This window comes from Arvicanthis niloticus, assembly GCF_011762505.2.
Source record: "Arvicanthis niloticus isolate mArvNil1 chromosome Y unlocalized genomic scaffold, mArvNil1.pat.X SUPER_Y_unloc_4, whole genome shotgun sequence".
Taxonomy (NCBI): domain Eukaryota; kingdom Metazoa; phylum Chordata; class Mammalia; order Rodentia; family Muridae; genus Arvicanthis; species Arvicanthis niloticus.
Window position 1 is genome coordinate 2,466,690 of NW_023045021.1, and position 25,265 is coordinate 2,491,954.

The window sequence follows — 25,265 nt, forward strand, 5'->3', positions numbered from 1 at the left end:
GAAGGTTGTCCACTATATAGTAAACATTATATTTATTTTAGTGTCAATGATCACAGGTGTAAAACTACTTATGGTCATAAGAAAAGCAACAAATGAAAGTATCAATGTACATGATAGTTTACTCTTCTATATATAAGCCAAGACAAAGATTATAAAAAACAAATATACTGCTTTAGTCTCAAAGACCAGAGAGTAAGTAACTATATTTATCTGCTACACATTTGTTGGAATAGTTCTTTTCTTGTAGTAGAAGTGGGAAAGCTTTTTAAATTTGAGTATCATAAGCATGTGTAACAAGTATTGCTGTGGTATCTGACTAGAGTCTAATACAGGTTCAATATTTGGATAATGAGTTTTGTAAGAATATGATTCTATTTATTCATTCTTATCACTGGACAAATGTATAGCTTCTTTGAAAAAAACAACAACAAAGTTTTAATAACAAACTTCTTCACAGTAGAAATTGTTTCCAAATCATGAAGTTACACAAAGATTTAAAACTGGTATACCACATACCTTCCCACCTCAAAGGGAGTCCCATTTTGATCTAAAACTACTTTACAATTAAATATTTTAATTTAAAGATTTTTACATTTTAAAGAATCTAATCCACTATTTAGTATAATAAGTTTTTGATTACTATAGATTGAAAAAAAAAAAAAAAAAAAAACCTTAAAAGCTGGGCACCTACAGAAGATAACTTCTCACCTGCTGTGCTGTGTTCATGGCACCCTGCCTGGAGGTAAGCTCTGCGGGTATTGGTAGGCTCCATGCCTCCTCAATACTAGGAAGTAATTTAGTTTTATTCTGTAGACTACTTTGTGGAAGGTTACACAACTGAGCCTAAAAAAAATTATGTAAAAAGCAAATTTAACACAAAGCCTATTTAAGTAAGATAAAGTCCACGAAATCTTCCTCAATGTTATAGGTAATTAACTCTTACAGAAATATAACTGTAAATTGGGGGAGCTGGATAAATATTTAAATATAAAGAGAGTAACTAATATATATTTAGGAGAATCAGAACAGAGCTACCCTCACACTTTTCTAGTTGCCATATACTTCCCATGTATTTTCAACCAAACATGAAAATCAGGCTTCATGTACTTTTTTCCTGAAATTATGACAACTTTAGAATGACAATAACATTAAAAAGTGCCTAATAAAATGTACAGCGTGTAAAAATTGATATGCATCCCAATAGCATATCAAATGAAAAAAATGTTTTAAATTGTACCTATCTTATTAGGATTAAAAGTAACACTTCAAGGATACTAAGATAGCATGAAAACAAGTTAATATCCAAAGACAAATACGAGAGCTGTTGTGATGTTTCAGTTGGAAACTGGAGAACCTAAATTTAATCCCCAAGATCAGCATGATGAAAAAAGTGAACTGACTTCCACAAAGTACTTTGTCTTCCAAATTAGTCCCATGGCACCCATTATGAACACCCACATAAGACAAATATAACTAAAATTAAAAAATCATCTTAAGATTTTTCAGTTATCATTCTATTGTAACTTATTATATTAGAAATTTGTCCTTTAAAATACTCTTAAGAAATTACCTGTAAAAACTTAATTCTTGATGTAAGTGCAGAGGTGTTATTACAGCTTTTGCTCCGAGTTGCATTTAAGTAGCATTTAATGGCATCCTGGGGTTGGTTGCAAGATTCATAAAGAATACCTAAGTCCATCCAAGCTGCTGCATGTCCATGATCCAACTGTACAGCACATATATAAGCTTGCAAAGCATCCATAGGTTGATTTTGCTGTTGATAGAGCACACTGGAAAGAAAAATAATGAGTTTTTCAGTTTGTTTGTTTGTTTGTTTGCTTTGTTGTTTTAAATAGACGAATTAGGTACTGCAGAGATGGCTCCATGGTTAAAAGAACTTGCTACTCTTACAGAGGACCAGGATTTGGTTCCCAGTACACAAGTGTCAGCTCAGACAGAACTGTTTATAATTCCAGTTCTGAGGAATTCAACACCATCTTCTAGCCTTCACAGGTACGTGAAATTATATTGTATAAATACATACACTCAGACAGGCAGGTGCACACAACACACTCACTAAATGAATAAATCAATAAATTTAATAAATCAATACATCAGTAAGTCTTTCTCTAGCTAAAAACACTGGTTGTTGATGCACAGAACCCAGCTTTGAGTCCCAGCACCTGAATAGTAGCTCAAAACTATCTATCCTGTAACTCTAATTCCAGGATATCTAACATCTTCTTCTGCCTTCTCTGAGTATCAAACAACCATATAGTGTACAAATATACACGCAGGCAAAACACACACACATACACATAAAATAGTTAAAATAATCTTTGTAACAATTGTAAAAAATAACTGTTGGTTTTATATTACTGCATGAATCCCATGCACCAATTAAAAATGTGTGCTGTGTATATGTTTGTTAAGTTGCAGAAGAGAGAAAAAAAGATAGGCTTACCCTATTGAACACCATGTATCTGCACTTGCTTCTGATTTATCAATGGATTGCCTATAAGATACAAAGGCATCCTGAACCTTCCCAATACAAGAGTAACACCTAAAAAGGAATACACAGTTACAAATAAAATCTAATCAGTGCATAACTGATTTGCCAAAATGACTTATCCTAAAGGGGGAAAGATGACAAGCTCTTATGAATACATGACATTACATAGATCTAGTTTTATATAAGAATTCTGATATATAATATACCTTAATTATTGTTAAGTGATTTGCTAACACATTGCATTAACGGACTCCACTGAAAGTGAGCCTATTGTCTTCAATGTTGTCACTTTAAGCGCTGAACATACAAACCCATATTTAAGTAGCTTCACAGTGTTTTTTCCAACATTACAATAGTTTAAATCTACATGAAAATTACCTGTTCAGAAGTTTGGTAATGAATTTTATTTTACTTTTTGAAATTAACTGAGAGCAATCAAAACATTATTTTTTAAGTTACTTCTTAAGAAGAAAAAAAAAAGAAAGTCTATCATTATCAGATTACAGTGCTTTATACTTTTATAGTCTTACAATTATTACCTGTGAAAGACAGGGACAATAAAAGAGCCAAACTCCAAGCAATGTGAATGACTGGTGAATGACAGAAAACACCAAAAGTATGTTGGTACCATTACTAACAAATGAAAAGCTCCCCAATGAAATTTTTACATGTATATATCCCAAACACTTGTATTATTAAATCACCCTGATGTTTATTTTTCAAGAAGCAAATGGCAGGGCAAAGGGATCTAACTAAATTAAAGGAACGCTAGGAAAATGACTCAGTCTGTAAGGTGGTTTGCCAAGTAAAAATGTGGACTTAGATGTGTGTTTAGATCTACAGCACCAATGCAAAAATTCTCCCATAAAAAAAATGTAGCATCTATAATTCCAGAATGGAGGAGGGAAGCATGTAAAGACAAATGGGTTCTTCCATGACATCAGTGCTAGCTGATTGTTAAGCTCTAGTTACATGCGGTCCAGAGTCCAATATTTCAAAATACAATTAGGAGGGAAATAGAGGACACTCAGTTTCAGTCTCTGACCTCTACAAGCATATACACATTGCAAGTGCAACAAACACACCTGAACATATTAACACAGACACACTATACAAAAACAACCAAAATGTTAGCAAAATAATATAAAATAAATATAATTTTGGATAGACAGAACACATTCAGCTATGTATTTCAAGTAAGAAAAGAAGGTATATAGTTTTTTTTTTTAAAAAAAAAAAAAGAACAATTTTAATGATTAAATAATTCATACAATTGACTAGATGGGAGCAGTGATTTTTAACCACAATCCAGGGGAAAATTTGCTATATATTATTTTTAAAAGTGGTTAAAAACAGCATGAAGATTTTTTTCAATGGCAATTTTGATTTGAGGGACTAACTAAATGTTGTACTAAAATTAATGTCGTACTAAGTTTAACTTGGAACAGTTGAGTTAATAAGCACTGGGTACATAAAGGAAGACTATAAATAAGCCCAAGTGACAGCTAAAGTTTGTACACTGGCAAATAAAAGATGTAAGATGAAGCCATCATTAGTAAAGAAATACACACAAATTTTATTACAAGTTTTATTACACAAATTTTGTCAGTGTAAATGGCCAAAATCTAGTTAAATTGTGTATGTTCATAAACATTTAATTTTCTTTAAAGAAAACGTTATTCTATCTGACAAGTGGCTGATGAAGTAAACTCTATTACTCTTACTCCATTAAATGGAAGTACAATCTTTCCATTTCTATAAAGTAAAAACAAAAGCCAAAATACCTATAAAATCTATACAAACAAATGTCAAATCCCAAGAAAATGGAATCAAGTGGGCAAGGGAAAGAAAGGTAGAACACTTAGCAGAGAGAAAGCTTTTCTAGAAACCATTTTCACCAAAACTACCTTCATTACAACAGTTTGGCCAGGCACGGTGGCACATAACTTTAATTTGGGCACTTGGGTGTCAGAGGCTGGTACAGGCACTGTGAAGCCTGGACCAGGTACATAGTGAGTTCCAGAACATTCAGGGCTATATCCTGAGACCATGTCTCAACCAAACAAACCACTGGTACCACTCCCTCACCTCCAGCTTCAATTTCTCTGCTCCTAAAACCTGTGAATCAAGTCCAGTTCCTCATAACATGGTCACTTTTTTCATTTTCTGGGTTGATGGGGAAGTTTCTCCACCTCCATGAGAGAATTAACTCCTGTAAAGTCAGAGTATAGATAGGTCTCCCAGCCAAGAGATTTTGCATCAAGCCTGAGAAATGGTAAAAAATATGAAAGGATTTTCTCTTTTACCAGCCTGGTCCTAAGAATCTAGACCAAAAAGTTTAAAAGTATATATCTAGTTCATTTAAGACTCTTCAGAATTTTAAGCAAGCTTGTGGCCTCAAGTGAGGCCGCTAATGTGCTTTAAATCAGGCCTGTGAACTCACTTTGGAGTCTCCATCTTGGAATGAGAGACCCCCAGCATGCTGGACTTCTGCAGACTAAAACATTCTTTGTATTTCCATACTACTTGAGTCCTGGTTACCATTCTTCAGCAAATCATGGACCTTTATATTTAGGAACTGTCATCTAGGATTTGCTGGAGACTACCTAACTCAGAGTGAAGTGCTTTTCTGATCAGTAAGTCCAGGCACCCAGCTGTCGTTTGTCTTGTCCATGTCTGTGTTTGTGCTTCAAGTTTAATCTGTCTTTCTGTTTGAGGCTGAGAGAGACAAAACATATTTGTATTTTGTCAACTGGCCAGAGGCAATAGAAGACACTCCCTACCCCTTTCCAGAAGCAGGAGAACTTGCTAGTTCTCATCTGGATTCTGAACTAGCTGAGCCTCATGCATAGGGCAAAAGACCATCTGAGACAGCCTTTTGATTTGGTTTCCTGGGAATATCCTCCTGTTTCTGTCTGTATTGTATTCTGTTTGTCTTTGATTCCTAGAATGGGAGAGGAACAGTGCATCCCACTGGGCTTGATCCCTAACCATTCCAAGGACTTTGAGTTGTAAAAGATTTGGGTCTGGTTGTTTGTCCTGCAAACTAACCATCATTGCAGGAATGAATGGCCCACCTATGGTCTGAGGAGGAGACTTTCCATCTCCCCACCATTTACAGGGTGAAGGTTTACTTGATAAGACTTGGGGACCAAGTAAATGCCATACATCACCACGTGGCAATACCGGGTTGAGAAGCCCATTTGGATGAGACCGTTTTAAATTATAGGCCTCAATCCTCACCACCTTTCTTCCTCTATAGGAGTCAGACTCCATCCCTTGCCTTGCTCACCCTTTCTACTACCAGGAGGATCTCTGTCCCCCTCCTTATGTTCCTACCCAGCCCAGCCAGCACAGGCAGAGAGGATCTCTGTGTTCCCCTGGCTGGAACACAGAGAAGTCCTCCATGATGGCAGCACAATAGCAGGCCCCAATAACACGAGAGAGAAAGACCAGGGTTCCGTGAGCTTTATTAACATGGTAGATGTTAGATGGTCTGGATGTGCACCCCCCACTTAAGCCAGGGGAACCTGACTTAAATAGGGAGAGGAGGGGGGTCACCTAATTAGCTATACCCTCTGACCTTTAGGTAACTCATTAATATGGAAATCCCTTGAGGCTGAAGCCTGTAGTCACACCCTCTACCTGTGTAGGGTGACATAAACCTCTCTGGGAGGGGCTGCAATATCCTATGTGACTGAACAGCAGGTTAATGGAGTTCCACACTATGTGTTAGGAGCCTGGATTCTGGGAGACTGGCAGAATAGATGCCTGTCCCTTCTAGGGTCTTCAGGCTACTTCCAGCCAGAGCTTCTACCAAAAACCAAGACCCCTTTCACGGCCCCACAATGGGAGGGGGCCTCTCAGAGGACACTAGATGGCCCACAAATTTATCTAAGGTGAGTCAGGTGGTACAGGGAAAGAATGAGAGCCCCAGGGAATATTTATAAAGTTTTGAAACCTATAGCATCTACACTGCTTTGGACCCAGAAGGCAGAGAGCACCAGTCAGCTGTGAACATGGCTTTTATTAACCAAACTGGCCCTGACATCCTTAGGAAGCTTCAGCCAGTGAACTGCTTCGTGGCCTGTCTCTGGCACCCAAAGCCAGCCTCTATTTGCCTTTGAATGACAAGACTTGGAGAGAGACTTCAAGGGACAACTGACTTGAACATACCTGCCTCAAGGATTCAAGAACTCACCCTGTAGTGCCAGGAAGGTGATAAACCAGACAGGAGCTGATCTGATGCAATCTCACAGCAGGGTCTTTATTCCAGTTAAGCTAGCTCAGTCCCTCAAGGACCTCTGACAGGCAGGACTGCTTTTGATAGAGAGGAGCCCTGAACATCTATCCAAACAAGGCTTTATAGCAAGCAGCAGGTTGTGGGGGGAATAAGTGTGCAAGCTACTTGGAAAGCTAATTGGAAAACTACTATGGCCTTTAGCATAATTGGCTGGTGCTGAGAGTCAAATCATAAACTTAATTTCTATTTCCCTCTGTGTTAGCGGTCATTAGGAATGGTGTGGGCTTACAACCTGGGGTGCAGATCTATTGGGGAATAACCTGTAGTCACTGGTCCTGTTGGGGGTGTAACCTGGAGATGCAGGTCTTGTTGGGGGGAAGGGGGTGATCCTAGATATTGGAGCTAGGCTCGGGTTTTATTTGGTGGTGGTGGTGGTGGTAGAAATAACTTGGAAACTAATGCTAGGTTCTGGCCTGTTAAGTTTACTTGAGTTCAAGCTTAGGTCAGGTTCTCTAAAGTGGAGTTTGAATTTGAAAGATTTGGTCTCTAAACCTACCACCTTTGAAGAGGAACTACATGAGGACTTGGGTGAGTATCTGTGGGTCCACCCCCAAATAACTCTACTCCAGTATGTGTTGAGAACCCTGACTTGGGAGACATGTCAGGAGGCCACATGAGACCTCCTGGAACTGAGTCAACTTGGCTACTGAGAGTCTGCTAAGGCCCAGTTTTGTCAACTTGAGGTCACCTATCTGGAGTACATATTCAAAGAGGTCTGGCCAAAACATGCTGTCAAGACACTGGGAAGAAAATCATCCTTAACATCACAGTTCCATCAACCCAAAGGCCAGTACAGGAATTTCTGGGATCTGATGGGTTTTGAGGACTCTGGATACCAGGGTTCACTGAGATAGCCAAACAATTAAATAAGGCCTCCCAGGGCCAAGAAGACAAAGTAGAAAGGACTCTTGAGATTGACATGGCTTTTAAGACTCTAATAAGAAGAGCCTTATTGGAGTCACAGGCCTTGGCCCTCCTGAGATTCACAAACCTTTCCACTAGTAAGTGCATCAAAGAAAGGGGAGAGCAAAGGAGGTGCTCACCCAAACTTTGGGACCATAGAAAAGACCTGTGGCTTATTTATCTAAAAAGCTGGGCCCAGTGGCCCAAGGATGGCCAGCCTGCTTCTGGATCACAGCTATCAGTGTCCTGAAAGTCAAGGATGTTGACAAAATAACCATATGACAAAAAACTTCTTATCACCACCCCCTCCCCATGCTATTGAGGGCATCCTTAAGAATATACCCAGCCGGTGTCTGTCCAAAGCCAGAATGGTGAACTTTCAGGCTCTACTTCTGAATTCCCCTCGAATAACATATAACCCATCATCTGCCCTAAACCCAGCTACGTTGCTACCTGACTCATCCTCAGACTTGCAGCAAGATTGCCCAATAATTCTGGGGCATATCCAGAATATCAGGCCAGACTTGACTGATACAGTCTGGCCAGATGAGGAATGTGTACCTACTTCACAGATAGCAGCTTCATCCAGAATGGAATCAGATATTCAAGGGTGGCGGTAATGGACTTGCACTCTGGACAACTGATTTGTTGCAGGGATCTTCAGCCCAGAAAGCTGAACTAAAGGCTCTAACCCAGGCTTTAAAACTGGCTAAAGAACCATAGCTAACATTTACACTGACAGCAGATGGGATTATTGATCCCACCTGAAGGAAAAACCATCAAAAATAAGGAATACTTTGTTAGTCAGCAACAAAATCAGACAACAGCAGTTTTTAAATTTTTATCGACAGACTTTTTTTTTTTTTTGACAATGCAGATACTTAATCTCTACTGTTAAATTCTACTTTAACATTAACAAGTCTTACTTAACAAAGAATTATTTTTCAACAGTTAAAGCTTTCTTGTTTTACGTTCTAGAAGAATTCATGGATGGAAAGTTAGTTATTATTTCACTTTCCCCCAAACCAATGTATTTCAGTATTCAGACAATACAGTAAAACTTAATATATGCCTTATCTCCTAAGTCAACCTATTTATTTTAACATTCAGAGAACACAGGAATAACATCTCATTTTTCTTCTTAGAAATGATGTTTGGTACATGACTTACAACTTTTATTTTAGTACCTGCCTCCACTTTCGTATCTGCTTTTCCCATGACCTCCATGATATCCTCCAAACCTTGAACTACTACTGTATGATTCACAAGATGCACTATACAGCCTATCCATTGGTGAATGCCCTCTTTCTTGTCTGCCCCCATGCTCAGAATATTCTCTATCAATAGGTGAAAACACTTCTTGTCTACCACTACGTTCATAGCCACTTGAATATCTGTCACTTTGGCTGCTTGAGTATGTTTCTCGTCTTCCACCATATCCATCTCGTGAGCTACTATAGTCATCATAGCGGCTGTTTCCACTGTAAGTCCCTCTTGCAGATGGTGCCTCATGGAAGCTTCCTAAAGTAGACCAAAGTAACAAACCAGCTTTTAAAAAATTGTACCATTTTATTTAAGTTCCAATTACTTATAAATATGTGCATTTAATTTTCAAAAAATAAGCTAGAATTTTAACTGCATATATTACCTCTATAGTCATAGTATTAACTATGGACATAATTTTTTTTTCATGTAATAGAATAAATGTAACACTGCCCATTTATTCATAATACAAATCAGTTAAGAATGCAGGAAGTACAAATACTGCAAACATCTAACTAATGAATAATCCATGTTACATTTCTCTATATGTATAAAATTCACTAAGATGGCAATTATTAACTGAGTCAAAATAGGACACTTACCATAACTTCCATATGTATCTCTGTATGAACTTCCACTTAAATATTCAGAGAAATCTCTATCACGTCCCCCACGATAGCCAGCATGATCACTAAATTTTAAAAGGAAGTTTTAGTTAACACAAGAACTAACAATTTCAACAACACATTTCGTAAGAAATTGTAATACCTGAAGACTTTAGATGCATGTTCATCCCGAGAGTTGTAATTGCCATAGTCACGATATCCTCTAGATGTTGATGCATATCTCCTTGAATAACTTAAGAAATTAAAAACAACCATCCAAACTTTTATGAGTGTTTCTTACTGTCCTGGAACTGGCCAATTAGCTAACTGGCCAGTGAATCCAGGGTATCTGGCAAAATATAAATGGGCACTTCTCCAAGTAAGCTAAAACAATGGACCCAAACATGACTTGGATACATGAATACTACTCCATCAAATGTGCTAATGAAATACTGCTATAAAGCTGGCTAACTTTAAAAAGTGCAGGTGATACAGTATTTATAGAGGAAGAGACTTCATAAAAGTTACAACTTTGACCATCAGTGATAGAAATGTAAAATGCCATAGTTCTACATAATATACTACCCAGCAATTCAACTCCAGTACACGTAAAATAACTGAAAATAAAAACTCTATTATCTGTATATGAATGTCCTTAGCACTGCTACAACACAAAATCATAGCTTTAAATAATAGATATACATCAGAATATAATGTAATTAATATATATAATTAATAAAATTAACTTAGAAGATTAAATCTGAAAATTATATAACTGTTTCTATTAATATTCTCTGTATTTACAGAATAAAAATTGTATAATTGGAAGGTATTTATCTTGTGTACTAAGGATAGGTGGTATGTTTTTGAGATTAGTCATACGTAGAAAATGAGTGTGATTATCAAAGGACATCCTCAAATCTTGGTCCATTCCACACCCTCTTTGAACATATTTTTAACTGTCATGAAATTTTTCCATGTAACGCTATCAGACCCATGAGAGTCTTCTAACCAACATGTAAGTCTATCAACTAACCCAGATGAGATTATAAGCTTTATGCCTAACTTTTTTCATTGGTCCTGAGTATGTAAACTCAGGTCTTCATATTATGAAGGAGATACTTGGCCACTGAATGATCTTTCTCATTCTAGAAGATAATTTGCAGAAAATTTTGTATGCCATTTATCTATTTATTCACTGTGTGTTAGACCAGAAAATAAAAACTATTTTTTCCCAAGATTTTGTGACATCTGACATCCTCTTAGGCCTCATGAAGGTTATTCAACTTGTTAAGTCATCTCACTAGTTTTGGAAAACACACTTCATGAGGAGGGATATAAAAGGTTTTCATTACATAAAATGTTTTTGTATGATACTAAATACAATAGTTAACACATTTTTCCTCAACAATGGGAAAATTAACCATTTTGCTATTTTTCTTTACCTATCATTAGAAGACTGGCCATCATCCCTTGGTAATGGATACTCATCTCTTCTGGAAGACACTGGCTCTCTTCTTGGCATATTTCTAGAAATCTCTCTTCTATGTGGTTCTGGACATTAAGTTTAAAAATTATTATACAATGATTCCAAGCTTCAGATGTCTCAAAGTAATCATAAGAACATTGGCTATTTCTCTGCAAAATACCTTTTACAATATTATAAAACAAGATCCATCTTTACATCTGCCTAGAATTAAACATTAATCACTTATGTGATATTATCTGGCATACTTCCTTCCTTAATGAAGCTATATCAGTAAACTACCTCACAAATGTAATATAAACAAACTGTTGTCAGTGTAATCAAGCATCAATCTGCCTCTTATTTTGTGGATTAATCTTGCTTGCTATTCATGTTTCACATATCTGACATTCTTATTTTAATGCTCCTTACTCATATTGCTTGCAACATGCTTCATTATGTTGACTCTATTATCACCTAAGTACTCTAAATATTCAAATGTTATCCTGCCTAAAAACTTTGGACAGATGTAAAAATATAAATTTTCCTACTTTGCTTTTATATATCCATGTGTGTGTGTCTCCTATTAGATTGTGATTGTCAATTGTTTAAATTTTTAAATGTTAAACAATTTTTTTAACTGTTTAAATTTTTCTCATCCTCATTTATTATAAGCTAACTGCATTTCCACAAAAAATGTCTGCCTGGCATGTATTTACCTCGTCCTCTCTGTCCAACATTGCTTCTTGTCAGAGCAGAACTTGCAGATCTTTTAGAAGGAGGACCATCCCTTTTTGAAGATGTACTTCTTTTACCTGCAAAGTGTCTCCCAGAAGAGCTCATGTTGAAATTAGGAGTATACCTAACACCATCTGTATTTAAAAAAAAAAAAAAAAAAAAAAAAAAAAAACAAACTTAGCTAAGGGGCATCAACAGTTCAATTAAAAAGGTCTAATTATCACTTGCAAACCTTCATTAAACAATACTGTAATCTTAGCAATTAGTATTTTTCTAAACTGGTAAAATTATTTCCTTTTGTAAGAATAATTCAAACAGTATGTAAAGGGCACTTTTTTAATAGCATAATTTAAACACTACACTTTGTTTAAAGAAATGGCAGAGAACTAAAGGGGGAACAAAAACTGCCAATTAAGAAAAACCTAAAGTTCAGATAAAATAAGCACTCTTAGATTATTAGAAAGCAGATTAATTTTTATATATTTATAGTCTCAAATAATACTTTGCAAGATACATTTATGAAATAAATTGTCACCTAAATGTAAGCCCATATATCAACCAAGGTAAAAAAATTATATAATACTATTAATACATAGACATGCCAAACAATTACTATAATTTATAAACTAGGACTATCTATGAAACTCATATTAAATATTTCATAATCATTTTAGCTTAAACATTATAACATACATCTAGTTCCCAATCATAAATAAAATGTGTATTTTTATACATGTGAGAATAAAAACTTAGATTTAAACATTAACATCATTTGGAGAGCATTACAAAATGAAAATCCACTTGAGAAAATATCACCTGTCAGTAAATCACCTATCTCATTATCAAACCACCCTTACTTGGTTATTTAATGTTGGTTAATAAAAATATATAGATATATATTTTAAATAAATTTATTTTCAAAAGTAACAAAATACTCTTGCCCATTGCTTATAAACATTCTAATGAGTCATCATCTTCTCATTCATACATCTAAAGTTAACATGTACACACTTTAAAAGTGCTGTTTCTTTTAAACCGTTCCAGAGTCAACAGCCTTGAAAAGCTAAAAGTTTAGATAATACCGGGAGGATAGATTTATGTTTAGTGGGCTAAACTGTCATCAAAAGAAGAAATGAACAGTTTTCAGATGAATACACAACAACAAAAATTGTCTGATCAATTCTATTTGTTTGAAACATGTACTTCGGAGTTCTGGGCATTTTAAGTCAATTTTATTTTCTTATTGGTATAGTTTTAACTTCCCTAATAGTTAAGAATTACAACTCACATTCAATACTGGTCTCTAAAGAACAACTAAAAAACATGATTGGAAATAAATCTTGCTGCTCAGTGTTTAAGAGCACTGAATGCTCTTCCAAAGGACCTGTGTTCAATTCCCAGCAACCATATGGCAGCTAAAAATGTAACTCCAGGATAGGAAACACTCACACTGACATGCACAAATAAGTCTTGCAAAAAATCTGTTGACTATATAAGGACAAATACTAATGTCTTAAGAGAATTCTTTTGCAATTTATACTCTGGTGTAAATTCAATTTTAAATTAAGATGTCAGTTATTTATATTAATCATACAGTGCTTTGAAATAATTATTCTAATTAAAGGTAACTGCTCTACTCATGAGAATGTGAATAAAAGTTGAAATATTTCTACTTATATAATCTTACTAATTGTCAGTCACACTGCTTCCACTATGTACATTACCCAAATTTTCCTCACGTGAAGGACGACTTCTTGGTCTGCTACTTCTCCCTCTTCCACATTTCAGAATTCTTGAAGCACCTCTGGTTCTTGAAAAGGATGGTGGTCTCCGCTTGTTACTACTTTCAAGTGATGATGGTCTCCTGGCTTGCTCTACTTTAATTCTTTTTCCATCCAAAGACTTAAAAAGGCAACACAATTAAATTTAACTTACATACTTTACCTTTTACTGCATCAAACATGAGGTTTAGAATTATTTCTTAAAGTAAATACACACAAGTTTGTTTTCCCAGAAAGAAAAAAAAAATGTATCAGACAAAAACAGAGAATTATAGTGCTTTACGATCTGAAAAATAAAGCTTAAAATACAGAATGGCATGTTGAGAGCCCAAAGAATAAAAGCATTTAAGTGCTGGAAGAACAGCACTTCCTGTGGATTATCCAATACAAAATGGCCATACATACAAGTAACATTATACAGGCTGGGCAGGTAGTATTTATATGTATTTAGGAATATATACATCTATCTATGTATCTGATAAACAACTAATCAAACACCATGAATTTTAAAGAAAAAAAAGATACGATAAATTGTATTACCCTCTCAAAATAAAAAGTTACTAGAAAAAAATGAAAAAAAAAAAAAAAAAAAACTTTTAGCCGGGTAGTGGTGGTGCACGCCTTTAATCCCAGCACTTGGGAGGCAGAGGCAGGCGGATTTCTGAGTGGATTTCTGAGTTCGAGGCCAGCCTGGTCTACAGAGTGAGTTCTAGGACAGCCAAGGCTATACAGAGTACCCTGTCTCAAAAAAACAAACAAACAAAAAAACAAAAGACAAAAAAAAAAGACTTTTAAAGTTGTTAAAAATACAGTGTTCCTTATTACTGAAACTGCTATAGAATATGCTATTTCTAAAATTTTGATGCAAGAAAACAAAGAGCATCTGTTGAATAAAATTCTCTAAAACAGTGCTTATAGCAGTAAATGATGCAGTGACCATTTAAAAATCGCTCATATGGCTAGTTTTTTAAAACAAAAGAGAATTCCAAGTTGGTAAAAATAAACTAGGGTTAAGGTAGAAACTCTATTTATCCCAATAATCAACAAATCAATTTGACTTTATTTCTGTAAGACTTGTAATCTGTTTTTTACAGCTAAATTTTACTCAAACATAACTTTCTCCAGGATATTTTCCTTTAGAATTTCTTTTATGAATTATAAAAACAGCTTTTTTCAGTTTTCCCATAGTATGCTTTCCTTTTTTGTTGTTTCTTTTAAAGATTGTATTCAATTTACTCTTAAAGTAGAATATGAACTTGATACAGATTTAATATAGTGACAATGTCTAAATATTCTACTAGACATAATTTTGGCACTAGTTTAAAAAAAGTCAAATAAGTTTTGCTCATATTTTAGCAAAATGAAAACATCAACTCATGTTATTAACTGGAAAGGAATAGTATATTCTTACTACATTCTTACCACTCCATTCATTTCTTCGACAGCATTCTTAGCATCTTCAGGGCTTTGAAAAGTAACAAAACCAAAGCCTCTAGACTTCTTAGTTTCACGATCTCTCATCAAAATAGCTGCAATATATATAAACATTTATTGACAAAACTACATAAAAAATTAATTTTTCTATTTCTAAAATTAACATTTCTTTAACTGTTAGTTACTCATAGAACCCTTAATTTGACAGGCTAAACAGAACACAGTATCAATCACTCTAGACAAATCTTAATTTAAAAAAACCTAAAATCTTACATTTCATGTTATTACTTGTATTCTCTATATCAACAAACCATAAATTAATGTCAGCTTTTTTTGTGTTTTGTCATAAACCCAGAGTATGCAAGGCATACAAGCATGTACATACATATACAAACCTCACACTCCTTATGCAACATTATCCACTGCAGTGAGTAGTTCTATAACAAACATAAAAATAAGCACCCAAGTTTCAAAAATGAACATATCATAGAAATACTTTATATTTACTTTGAAGAGACATATAGTTTGGTTTTAAGAATTACCATGTGCAACTGGTCCAAATCTCCCAAATATTACTTGAAGAGTCTTTTGTCTTGTCGCTATGTTGAGGCCTCCTATAAAAATTTTCCCAGGCTTATCAGTTTCTGCCATTTTTCTGTAAGTAGACAAAAGGATAAAATGATAATGCTTAAAACTTTTATGAAGCTGGAGAAATAGCTCAGTTAAAGAACACTGGCTGCTCTTCAAGAAGATTGATATCTGATTCCCAGCATGACATGCTGGTTCAAAAGTAACTCAGTTTGAGGGGACTGTTGGTTTCCACATATGAACACCATGCAAATACATGGTGCACAGACATACATGCAGGCAAAGATTCATACAAATAAACACTAAGAAAATACAACTTAAGAAAACCACATTGCCTGACACCCAACCTAATATTTATTCTTTTCTCTTTCATTTATTTATGACAGTTTTCTATTTAGCTCAAGCTGGCTCTTCTTGCTTCTACACATCTGCCACTCAGATTACAGGTATGTACCACTGTTTAATGCAAGGAAGCAAAAGCTCAATTAGCGTACTGTAACAGTTCTAGTTTTCATTAAGTAGGGGAAAGGTTGTTGTAATTACTAAAGTTCTTTATTCATTTTCACTTAAAAATATTCACATTTATGCGATGTAGTATGCTATTTACTGTGGAATGATACATAATATTAAAACTAATTGGATCACCTTATACTCTCATTTTCTTGCAGTGATAACTTTTCCTGTATTTTAGTAGAGTACTACAGTGGCAGTGTTATTTTAAAATTATTGGTTATTAAAAATACTTTACAAACAGTAACCTATAAATAGAGTAATAAAAATACTTGCAGGATATATCTGAAGAAACAGAATTTTATTAAAGTAATTGGGTCTGACAACTCCACATGCTAGTAATCCCAGGACAAAATAGGGTGATTGTCACAATTTCCTGCTCTGCATAGAAAGTAACAGGCCCCACCCAAGAATATATAGAGAAGAACACACTCAGAATCTAGGAAAAATACAAGATGTAAAAAACTTGATATACACAGTAAATATTGTGGTTAGATTTTTAAACTCCCCGTATCAAAGACACACACACACATATATACAGAGAGATAGACTGACTCATACTCTCTCTGTCAAGTCTAAATATGTCTCTCTTAATATGTCAAGTCTAAAACATGGGAATTTTATCTTCCATGAAGGCAAATCCAAACTGAAAGTTTTCCAGAGATTTTGGCATCACTTAAAAAGTAAAAAATTGTGAGTTGTACATTTAAAGGTTTTTCTTTAGGAGTGAAATTTAAATCATACTAAAATTTTGCCTCTATTTTTTAATTATGACACATACCAACTGGGGAGGAGACAGACATGAGACCAGAGCTGAGAAAAAAGAATGAAAAGACGACTGGGAAGATAAATAGTCCAGACCTGCTCTACACCAAGGTATCCTCTTAGCACTACCTTTCACCCTCCTAAACAGAAGAATCACCTAAAACTGCCCTATCTAGTCTAGGCATACTACAAGCATTCCTAGCCCAGGGTGACCCCTACCATAAGTCTGCTCTATACAGGCAACAGGTCTTAATTTAAGTGATGGTGTCCCCCTGAAGGCAGCCACCAGGGAAACCTGTTATATTCAAGCTAAATCATGTTGGGAACCTAATCAACTACAACAACAGTATCTTTAGCAATTTACCTTACCCAGATAGTTACACTGGCCTGAATACATTATAAATGCATCTTAACATCCTGTGATACCAAACCAGTCAAATTTTAGATGCCTGCTCACCAAGAGGTCTGCATCTTAATATTCTACTAAGGGAGCAACATACCAGTCTCTCCTAAGGCCATAAATTTAGTCTGCCATAGGCCATGTAATCTTAAGATACTGCTCCTATATAGGGTGTGACACCATAGGAGCTGAATCTACCCTACCCATGACGCTTCTTTCACTAGCTTGAAATCCTTTTCACTAATAGGGCTAATCTCCCAAGCCAGAGTCCCACAAACCTGCCCCATCGATACAACCTAATCACCAGGCATACATTTCTATAAGTCTACTCTGAAATAAGCAGCAAAAACCTGTCCGATCAGAGCTAAGGAATTTGACCAACCTGCCCCATCCAAGCAGACTACCTATTGTACTCAAACCCAGGCATCAAAGCATTGGTCCTTTCCAAACTCTAGAGCTCCAAGAGCCTGCCTTTCCCACGTGGAGATAGCCCAGATTCCTGGGTTCCACTAGACTGCTTTTCTCAGTCATAATGTCTCACGACCCTGTCCTACCCAGTCAGAGTTCTGAGATTGCCCTTTACAGGTAGCTGCATACCATCAGTCTATCAAACTCAAGTGGCTTTTCAAATTAGGGGCATCCAACAAATCTGTCCTATACAGCTTTGTTCTGGATCTACAAGGACAGTGCTCTTTCTAGCAGGTGTCTAAGGTGGGGGGGGGGGGGGTTCCATATGCCTGCTCTTCTCAGATGGCAAAGTCTCACTAATGGTTCTGCTCAGGCACCATATCCTGCAAGGTGGCTCTACACATGGGTGTTATAGAAGGAGCCTGCGGCTTTTAGCGCAGAATTTCAACAAATTTGCCTTTCAGGTTACAACGTCTCACTTGCCCATTCTAACCAGGGACCGATAACTTAGGGTTCCTGCCTTACAGGAGCTGTGGTATCTACTAACAGTATGCTCCCCACCCAAGCCGTGATATCTTGGCAGAAGGCGTGACCCAGGCAGCATTCTCCCCAATGTATCCTTCAGGGAAAGTGACATGTTAGCATACGTCCGTCAGCCAGCTTTGTTTCACAAACTGGACCGACATTTTAAAAGTGTGGGCCGCTCTACTATGGGGCAGTATATTAAAAACCCACTTTTTCCGAGCAACTCTACTCAAGTTCCCACATCTCACTAGCCTACCTACAGAAGTCAGAAGCATTCCAACAAGCCTGCTACCAAGTAGGCTCCAGCACCACAAAAAGAGGTTTCGGCACTAGCGGTAACACGAGATTCTCTCTAGAAGGCTGTGTCTAAGTAGTGTACACTACGCAGGCGCAAGTGACGTCTTTCTATGAAGACTAACCTATGTGGAGAGTAGACTAGCTTGAGCCCGCCCTTTCAGTAGGCGGAGTCCAACTCTACGCAGGCGTAATTCTGACCTGTAACGTATCAACGTAGTGGCGTAGCACGAGCTTGCCCCTGCAAGGAAGCCCTGTTCACCGGGCCTATTGGCGTGTTCCTGAAGTTGGACCTAACTAGCGGTAGCTAGCAGCTCAACAGGAGCCTGCATTGTTGGCAAAATCAGGACAAAGAGACAATGGCACTAAAAACTGTTGTCCATAAAGTGTAACACCTTTAAAGTACACTTCCAGTGTTCCTGAGGCAGAAAAGCTATAAGGTCACTCCTGTAGAACAAAGGCTGCGGCGCGGCTTGAAACAAAATGGTGCCTAAATTTTTCGCGCGCGCGGGCTCTCGAAAACGCACACTACACAAACATCTCATGACAAACACCCCCCACCCTCGTCTTCAAATCCAAAACTAAACCACCACAAAGAGAGACAAATAATTTACTTCAAATGTAAAATTAAAGCACCACAGAGAGGCAAATAATTTAAAGGATATCGGCTACCTGTTTCGTACAAATACATAATTTAAATCCTAATTTCCTCCTCTCAAGCAACATTGCTCTACCAAACGAAAGGATCCTTTCGATAGGATATCGGAACACCCTTATGTCCATAAATATCCCAATTTACATATAATTTATTAATACAGCATTTAAGATATTTCTACAAAGTATGACAGAAAAATCACTGTGCCGGGCAGTGCTAGCGCACGCCTTTAATCCCAGCACTTGGGAGGCAGAGGCAGGTGGATTTCTGAGTTTGAGGCCAGCCTGGTCTACAGAGTGAGTTCCAGGACAGCCAGGACTACACAGAGAAACCCTGTCTCGAAAAACCAAAACAAAATAAAACAACAACAACAACAAAAAACCCCAAAACCAAAATCACTCTGAATTAATTTCCCCGACATAATCATTTGATTCTCCTAAGGTATAAAACTGTTGGTAACAATTAAAATTCAGCATTACCTTTTCCTGATGTCCTAGTTTCTCAGCTTTAACGGACGACACGACCCGGTACAACTCCAACTTCAAAATGCCCACTCGGGCCCACCTCCCAACTTATATAAGTAGGCGGAGGGACCCGGATGTCACCAACCGCAAAGGAAGTAGGGAAGTCAGACGATGCGGAGGATTGAACCAAGAGACTGGCTGCTTGAGGGGTGGGCATAGTGTATTATTGGACTTCAGAGTCAGAAATGGAGACAATAGTTAATAAGTAGAAACATAGCAGATAAAAAATGATTTAATTAAGGATAAAAATTGGTGAATGGAGTGAGTTGTTAGGGCAGCTACCTTCAGAGGCCTCATATTGCAAGTCCATTACCCCATTATGCCTGAGATAGCACTTGCCAGTTTTCCACCGCGGCTCTGAGCCCAAGACTGCTATAGTATAGCACATCACTGTTGTCTGTTTAAAAAATTTAAAACACCAACATATGTTCATTTGCATGCTTCCCCATTCCCCTTTATTATCTAGCTTATTAAAACCATTATGAAATTTCTACTATTTATCCTCCGTCCAAAGTATTGATAAAATACTGGCCCATATTGTATAGAATTGGGTTTTTCAATATCGTAAAGGGGAAAAAAACTTGGATGACTCATACAAAATACTAAAAATAAAAACGGAGAAAAACTACTTAAAAATTTAAAAACTACAAGTGAAAGCTGATGGTTTGTGGGAACCAGAGAAGGTCATGGATAAAGCTCCATTGGATAAACAGATTACTCTATAAAGTAAGAACTTGATTTCAGATCCCCACTACACCTATAAAAAGCCAGGTGTTAGTTAGTGTTAAGAGGAGGAATCCCAGGGCTTGTTAACCAGTCAATCTTGCCGAATCGGTAATCTGTAGGTTTAATGAGAGTCTACTGAAAAATAAGGTGAGAAGTGTTTGTATGAACATATACTACCACACATGAAAATACACACACACACACACACACACACACACACACACACTCTTGCTCTGTTTTCCTAATTTGGGTTTTTAAATCATCAATTTTCTTCATTTAGTAAATCTTAGTATTAATTAGATATAAATTTTCAAAATTAATAAAAAATTGAAACAATTTTCCTGAATATTATTTTTAAAAGCCTATATTTGGGTTTTTAAAAAAAGATTTCTTTAACCCCCGAAATACATTACAATGAGATACTATTTTTCCTATTTAAAAATATTACTGTATGCCTACATAGGTTCAATTCAGCCAGATAGGCAGACAGGTTCTCGGCACTGAAGGAGACGTAGACACAGACTTACACTCCCACCTTTAATTAATACATGATTGCAAAGAAAAAATAATTTTCTATAATTGAGTCTCACTGGGTATATTAATCATACTTCAGGATAGACCCTTGAAGGAGTCGTTTGCCAACACAAAATGAATTCTGGAGTTTTTGCATACTTTTTGTTTCATATTGTTTTCTTTGAAGATTTTTGTCTTAATGTCTTTTGCTTGTATATTTTATGTACCATTTTTGTGTTTTGTGGGGCTTTTTTGTGAGTTTCTTGTCTATTAATAAACTTAATTGTATTTTGGTTCCTAACTACCATTTTCAGTAGTAAATATCTTGTTATGTATGTATGGATATTTGTATATATTCAGTTTATAAAGATGCATGTGTGTACACTGTGTGTACATAAGTATGGGGACCAGAAATCAACCTCTGGTATTATTCCTTAGGAGATATCTAGCATGTTTTTTGAGAAAGAATCTTTCATTGGGACTTCTGGCATGGCAACTAACCCTGGAAGACTGGTCATCAAGTGTCAAGGATTAACCTGCCTCCTCTTCTGAATTATGCTCATAAAGACATCTGCTAAGAATTGGAATAGGTCATCATACAGGCTCTCGTACTCGAATTAAAAGGATTTACTGACATAGTAGTAGTTTCTACAGATCTTTAATGTCATATTTTTGCCAGTTAGGTTTTATGCTGTTTTTCTTCTTACCATTATTGCTTGCCGTTTCTGCACACACTATAGTAATGTTCTATTGCCAATTACATCTTCATTAAATTCTCTTTTCAAAAATTTTCTCTGGTGGGGCCTGCACTCTCTGCAGCAGCTCATGTGCTCGGCGGCCTCATGGAGGCTGAGCTTGGGGCTCGCTGCACCAGCGCCAGCCAGCGAGGCTGGGAGCAGCCTGGAGGGGACCGAGAGCCGGCCTGGTCCGAGACAGCGCTGGTCAGAGGAGGATGCTGGGATAGAGGCCAGGGTTTTCCCTGCTGTGAGGGGGGGTGGGGGGCGGAGGAGCCAGCATGCAGGTGGAAGATGACAGTGATTTAGACACCTATGGAGAAGAGAAAGGAAATTTTTCTAGAAGAAAGATTGTCTCCAACTGGGATAGATATGAAGATAGTGAAAAAGAGGTCAATGGTCAAAGTGGAGAATCTCAGCGGGGTTCAGACTTCACTATTCTCCTGAGCTCTGCAGGGGACTCTTCTTCACAGTTGAGATTTGCTGAGGAGAAAGAATGGGATGATGGAATTCCATGTCCAAAACAGAATTCAGCACTCTATGTGAACAATGAGTCACTGGTTCAAGCCCTTCACCAGCTGCCTCTTGTAGTCTAGCTTGATGTTGCTTCAGAGTTGATCTAGACCTTTAGAATTTTAGAGCTTCCACAGGTGAAACCAAAGATAAACAATAATGGAAAGGAGCTGGACTTGCAGTTAAGGGGGCCCATCTCCGAGCTCAGATTCGCTGCTGGTGGTTGTCCCAGGTCTCTTGGCAGAGACAGTTTAAGAGTTTGCAGAAACCATCTTCCCCACTACAGTCAGTGGCAGACCATCTGGAAGAACTATATATATTGCTGCATTTAGATGCACCTGTAAACTGGGCAGTGGTGGCGCACGCCTTTAATCCTGGCATTTGGGAGGTAGAGGCAGGCGGATTTCTGAGTTCGAGGCCAGCCTGGTCTACAGAGTGAGTTCCAGGACAGCCAGGGCTACACAGAGAAACCCTGTCTTGGGAAAAAAAATAGATGCACCTGTAAAAGAGGAAGACAGTATGTCTTCAGACCAGACATCTGAGGACCAGGAACCAGAAAAAGATTGGCAGGTAGCCCAGGAGGACACAGTTCCTGAAAAACCATCTGTGACCAGAGCGAAATGTGGAACCTGAGCAGCCAAGCACATCTAAAAAAGTCACTGAGGGAAAGCTGAAAGACTGTCTGGACATCATGATTTCCTGAAAGGGGGAAAAGTGCCTGAAGCAAATGTTGGTTGTCTTCTAAGTGAGGGTGGGCTAGTTTGCCAGATATTGCTTGTTAACATGTACTTTTATGCTTACAGCAGCCAACACTTACCTGTGTATTTGATGACATCTGAATACATGTATGAGGCTTGTTTGGGGGCTTCATTCTGCTGTTATCTGGCTTAGTCATCTAATAGATTTCATTATGTACAGGGGAAGTCACAGCTACATTTTGAACCACCTTCTTGTCAATGTTTACAGCATAACAGGTGGTATTTAAGGGAATATACTCAAGTCACAAGGCATGCAGTTGGTAAAAATAAACACCCTCTGGTCTATGGGAAAAAATTTCTTTCAGGTAAATGACAAAGCAGAACATCCATGACTAAAAAGTAAATATATTTTATACAGTTATTATTTTTCTACAGTAAAATTGTGAGGCTGAAGAGATGCATCAGCAGGTAAGACTACTAGTTGCTCTTGCAGAGGACCTGAATTCAGTTCCTATTATTCACATAATTGCTCACCACTGGCTCACCACTCCAATTCTATGAGGTCTGATGCCTCCCTGTGCACTGCAGTCATGTGGTGCACTGGCATTCATACAGGGAAAACACCAGAATACAAAAAAAACCCCTCAAATCTTAATAATATAATTGTAATACAGAAAGCTACTGAGGAGACTGAGGCAGGAAGACTCCCCAATTCAAGGCCTCCCTAGGAAAATCAATCCTATTCTAGGTGATTTAGCAAGACAATTTGACAAGAAAAAAAATTTTCAAACTTTTCAAAGAGACTAGCTATCCACTTGGCACAAATGTCATGTTTGTGTTTAGTTAGCAAGTGAATGAATGATTATCTTTTCCCAATTATTACTGAAGGCTCAGAAGAAGTCCTGGTTTCTATGTTGCAAAGGATTCACATTTCCTTGATGTTTCATTCTACATCCTCAGCCTTGTATTTATATAAATAAATCGGCATTTGGCCAATAAAAATTTAATTCCACACAAATGAAACTTTAAAGGCTAGATTTATGTAGGGTAGTATTTGCAGACACTATAAAATTTTTAGTTTACTCTCAAAGATGAGAAGACAAATTCCTCAGTGAGATCCTGGCCTAATATATTTGCTTTACTTATACAGTGAAAGGATAATGCTAAATACAGAAGCTTCCAACTCAAGGCACTAACTGGTGATCTACACAGGACATCCTTCAAAAGCTTCAATTAAGGAGCCACCTAGCTTTTCAGCAATACTAGTCTGACTGAGGTCTTCTGGCCCATTTGCTTGATATTAATACTTTATACCTGAAAATTTCTTCTTGATGGCATCCTTTGAGCTTGCATACATCATTTTATTTTTCAGAGATGCTGGTACCCACAAGAACAACATTAGCTCTTCTTTTCTGGACTCCTTGGTTTCAAAGCTGGCATAATACAAAGCATAGCATTAATCTTTCTGGAAGCATTCCCATGAAATGCTTGAAAGGATCAGTTATAGTAACACCAACATCTCCAACCAAGATCTCTTCACATTCATCAACTACTATGCACTTTTTGTCTGCACATTTTTCTTTTCTTGATTTCTTCTGGTGTGGAGCATTTCCAAATTTTCATGTTGACGAAAATTCGACATACTTGATCAGCCACATGAACTCCTGAGGCCAGACATAGAAGCCTGGTGGCAAAGTCCGTACACCTTAATACTCAGGGTAGCAAAAGAAGAAGAGTGGGTGCGGGACAGATGTGGAAGCTAGACAATATGAAAGCCCTAATGTTTCTATTTTTAGATTAAAAACTGAATCTCTGAACTCCTTTGGGGTCCAGCTGTCTTTGTGGAATTAGGCACTGAAGGAGGCATAGGTGGAAAACATAAACCAGAAGAGGGAGAGGCAGAAAACACAAAGGCCAAGGACACAAAGGCAGATGGGGAGGTGGCAGAGAAAGAGAAAGAGGGCAAGGACAAAAAGCCAGACTCAGATGCACAAAAAGAAGAGGTAGAAGAGGAAGAAGCATAAAAGGCAGGAGCTCAGGCAAAGAAGGAAAAGGCACAGGAAGCATAGGCAGAGGAGACAAAGGCAGAGAAAGAGAAAGAGAAGGTAGAGACAGAGTCAGAAAAGAAAGAAGCAGAGGAGGCAGCGAGGCAGAGAGGCAGAGAGGCAGGGAGGCAGGGAGGCAGGGAGGCAGGGAGGCAGGGAGGCAGAGAGGCAGGGAGGCAGAGAGGCAGAGAGGCAGAGAGGCAGAGAGGCAGAGAGGCAGAGAGGCAGAGAGGCAGAGAGGCAGAGAGGCAGAGAGGCAGAGAGGCAGAGAGGCAGAGAGGGAGAGGGGCAGAGGGGCAGAGGGGCAGAGGGGCAGAGGGGCAGAGGGGCAGAGGGGCAGAGGGGCAGAGGGGCAGAGGGGCA

At 37.5% G+C, this 25,265-nt stretch overlaps 2 protein-coding genes and 2 pseudogenes across 2 annotated transcripts in view; 1 reads left to right on the forward strand and 3 right to left on the reverse strand.

The window, feature by feature from the left end:
• The window catches only part of LOC117701311 (histone demethylase UTY-like), a 21,061-nt gene extending 18,478 nt beyond the window's left edge, over nt 1-2,583 (reverse strand). Inside the window, exons 1-3 of the mRNA XM_034493091.2 lie at nt 2,465-2,583; nt 1,571-1,790; nt 709-843 (exon numbers count right to left, since the gene is read on the reverse strand). Coding sequence (XP_034348982.2) covers nt 709-843; nt 1,571-1,762 — 327 coding nt within the window. The 5' untranslated portion in view covers nt 1,763-1,790; nt 2,465-2,583. The remainder of the gene's footprint in view (nt 1-708; nt 844-1,570; nt 1,791-2,464) is intronic.
• Nucleotides 2,584-8,800: 6,217 nt separating this feature from the next.
• On the reverse strand, nt 8,801-15,655 carry LOC117701312 (RNA-binding motif protein, Y chromosome, family 9-like). Its single transcript, XM_076706228.1, is given in 9 exon segments — nt 8,801-8,964; nt 8,967-9,235; nt 9,580-9,672; nt 9,750-9,830; nt 11,032-11,140; nt 11,771-11,923; nt 13,514-13,691; nt 14,993-15,099; nt 15,547-15,655. Coding segments are annotated over 9 exon segments (1,170 nt in total). The 3' UTR covers nt 8,801-8,893.
• A 6,099-nt stretch (nt 15,656-21,754) lies between these two features.
• On the forward strand, nt 21,755-22,862 carry LOC117701334 (cell death regulator Aven-like; annotated as a pseudogene).
• Nucleotides 22,863-24,061: 1,199 nt separating this feature from the next.
• LOC117701333 (destrin pseudogene) lies at nt 24,062-24,495 on the reverse strand (annotated as a pseudogene).
• Between the last annotated feature and the right edge of the window lie 770 nt (nt 24,496-25,265).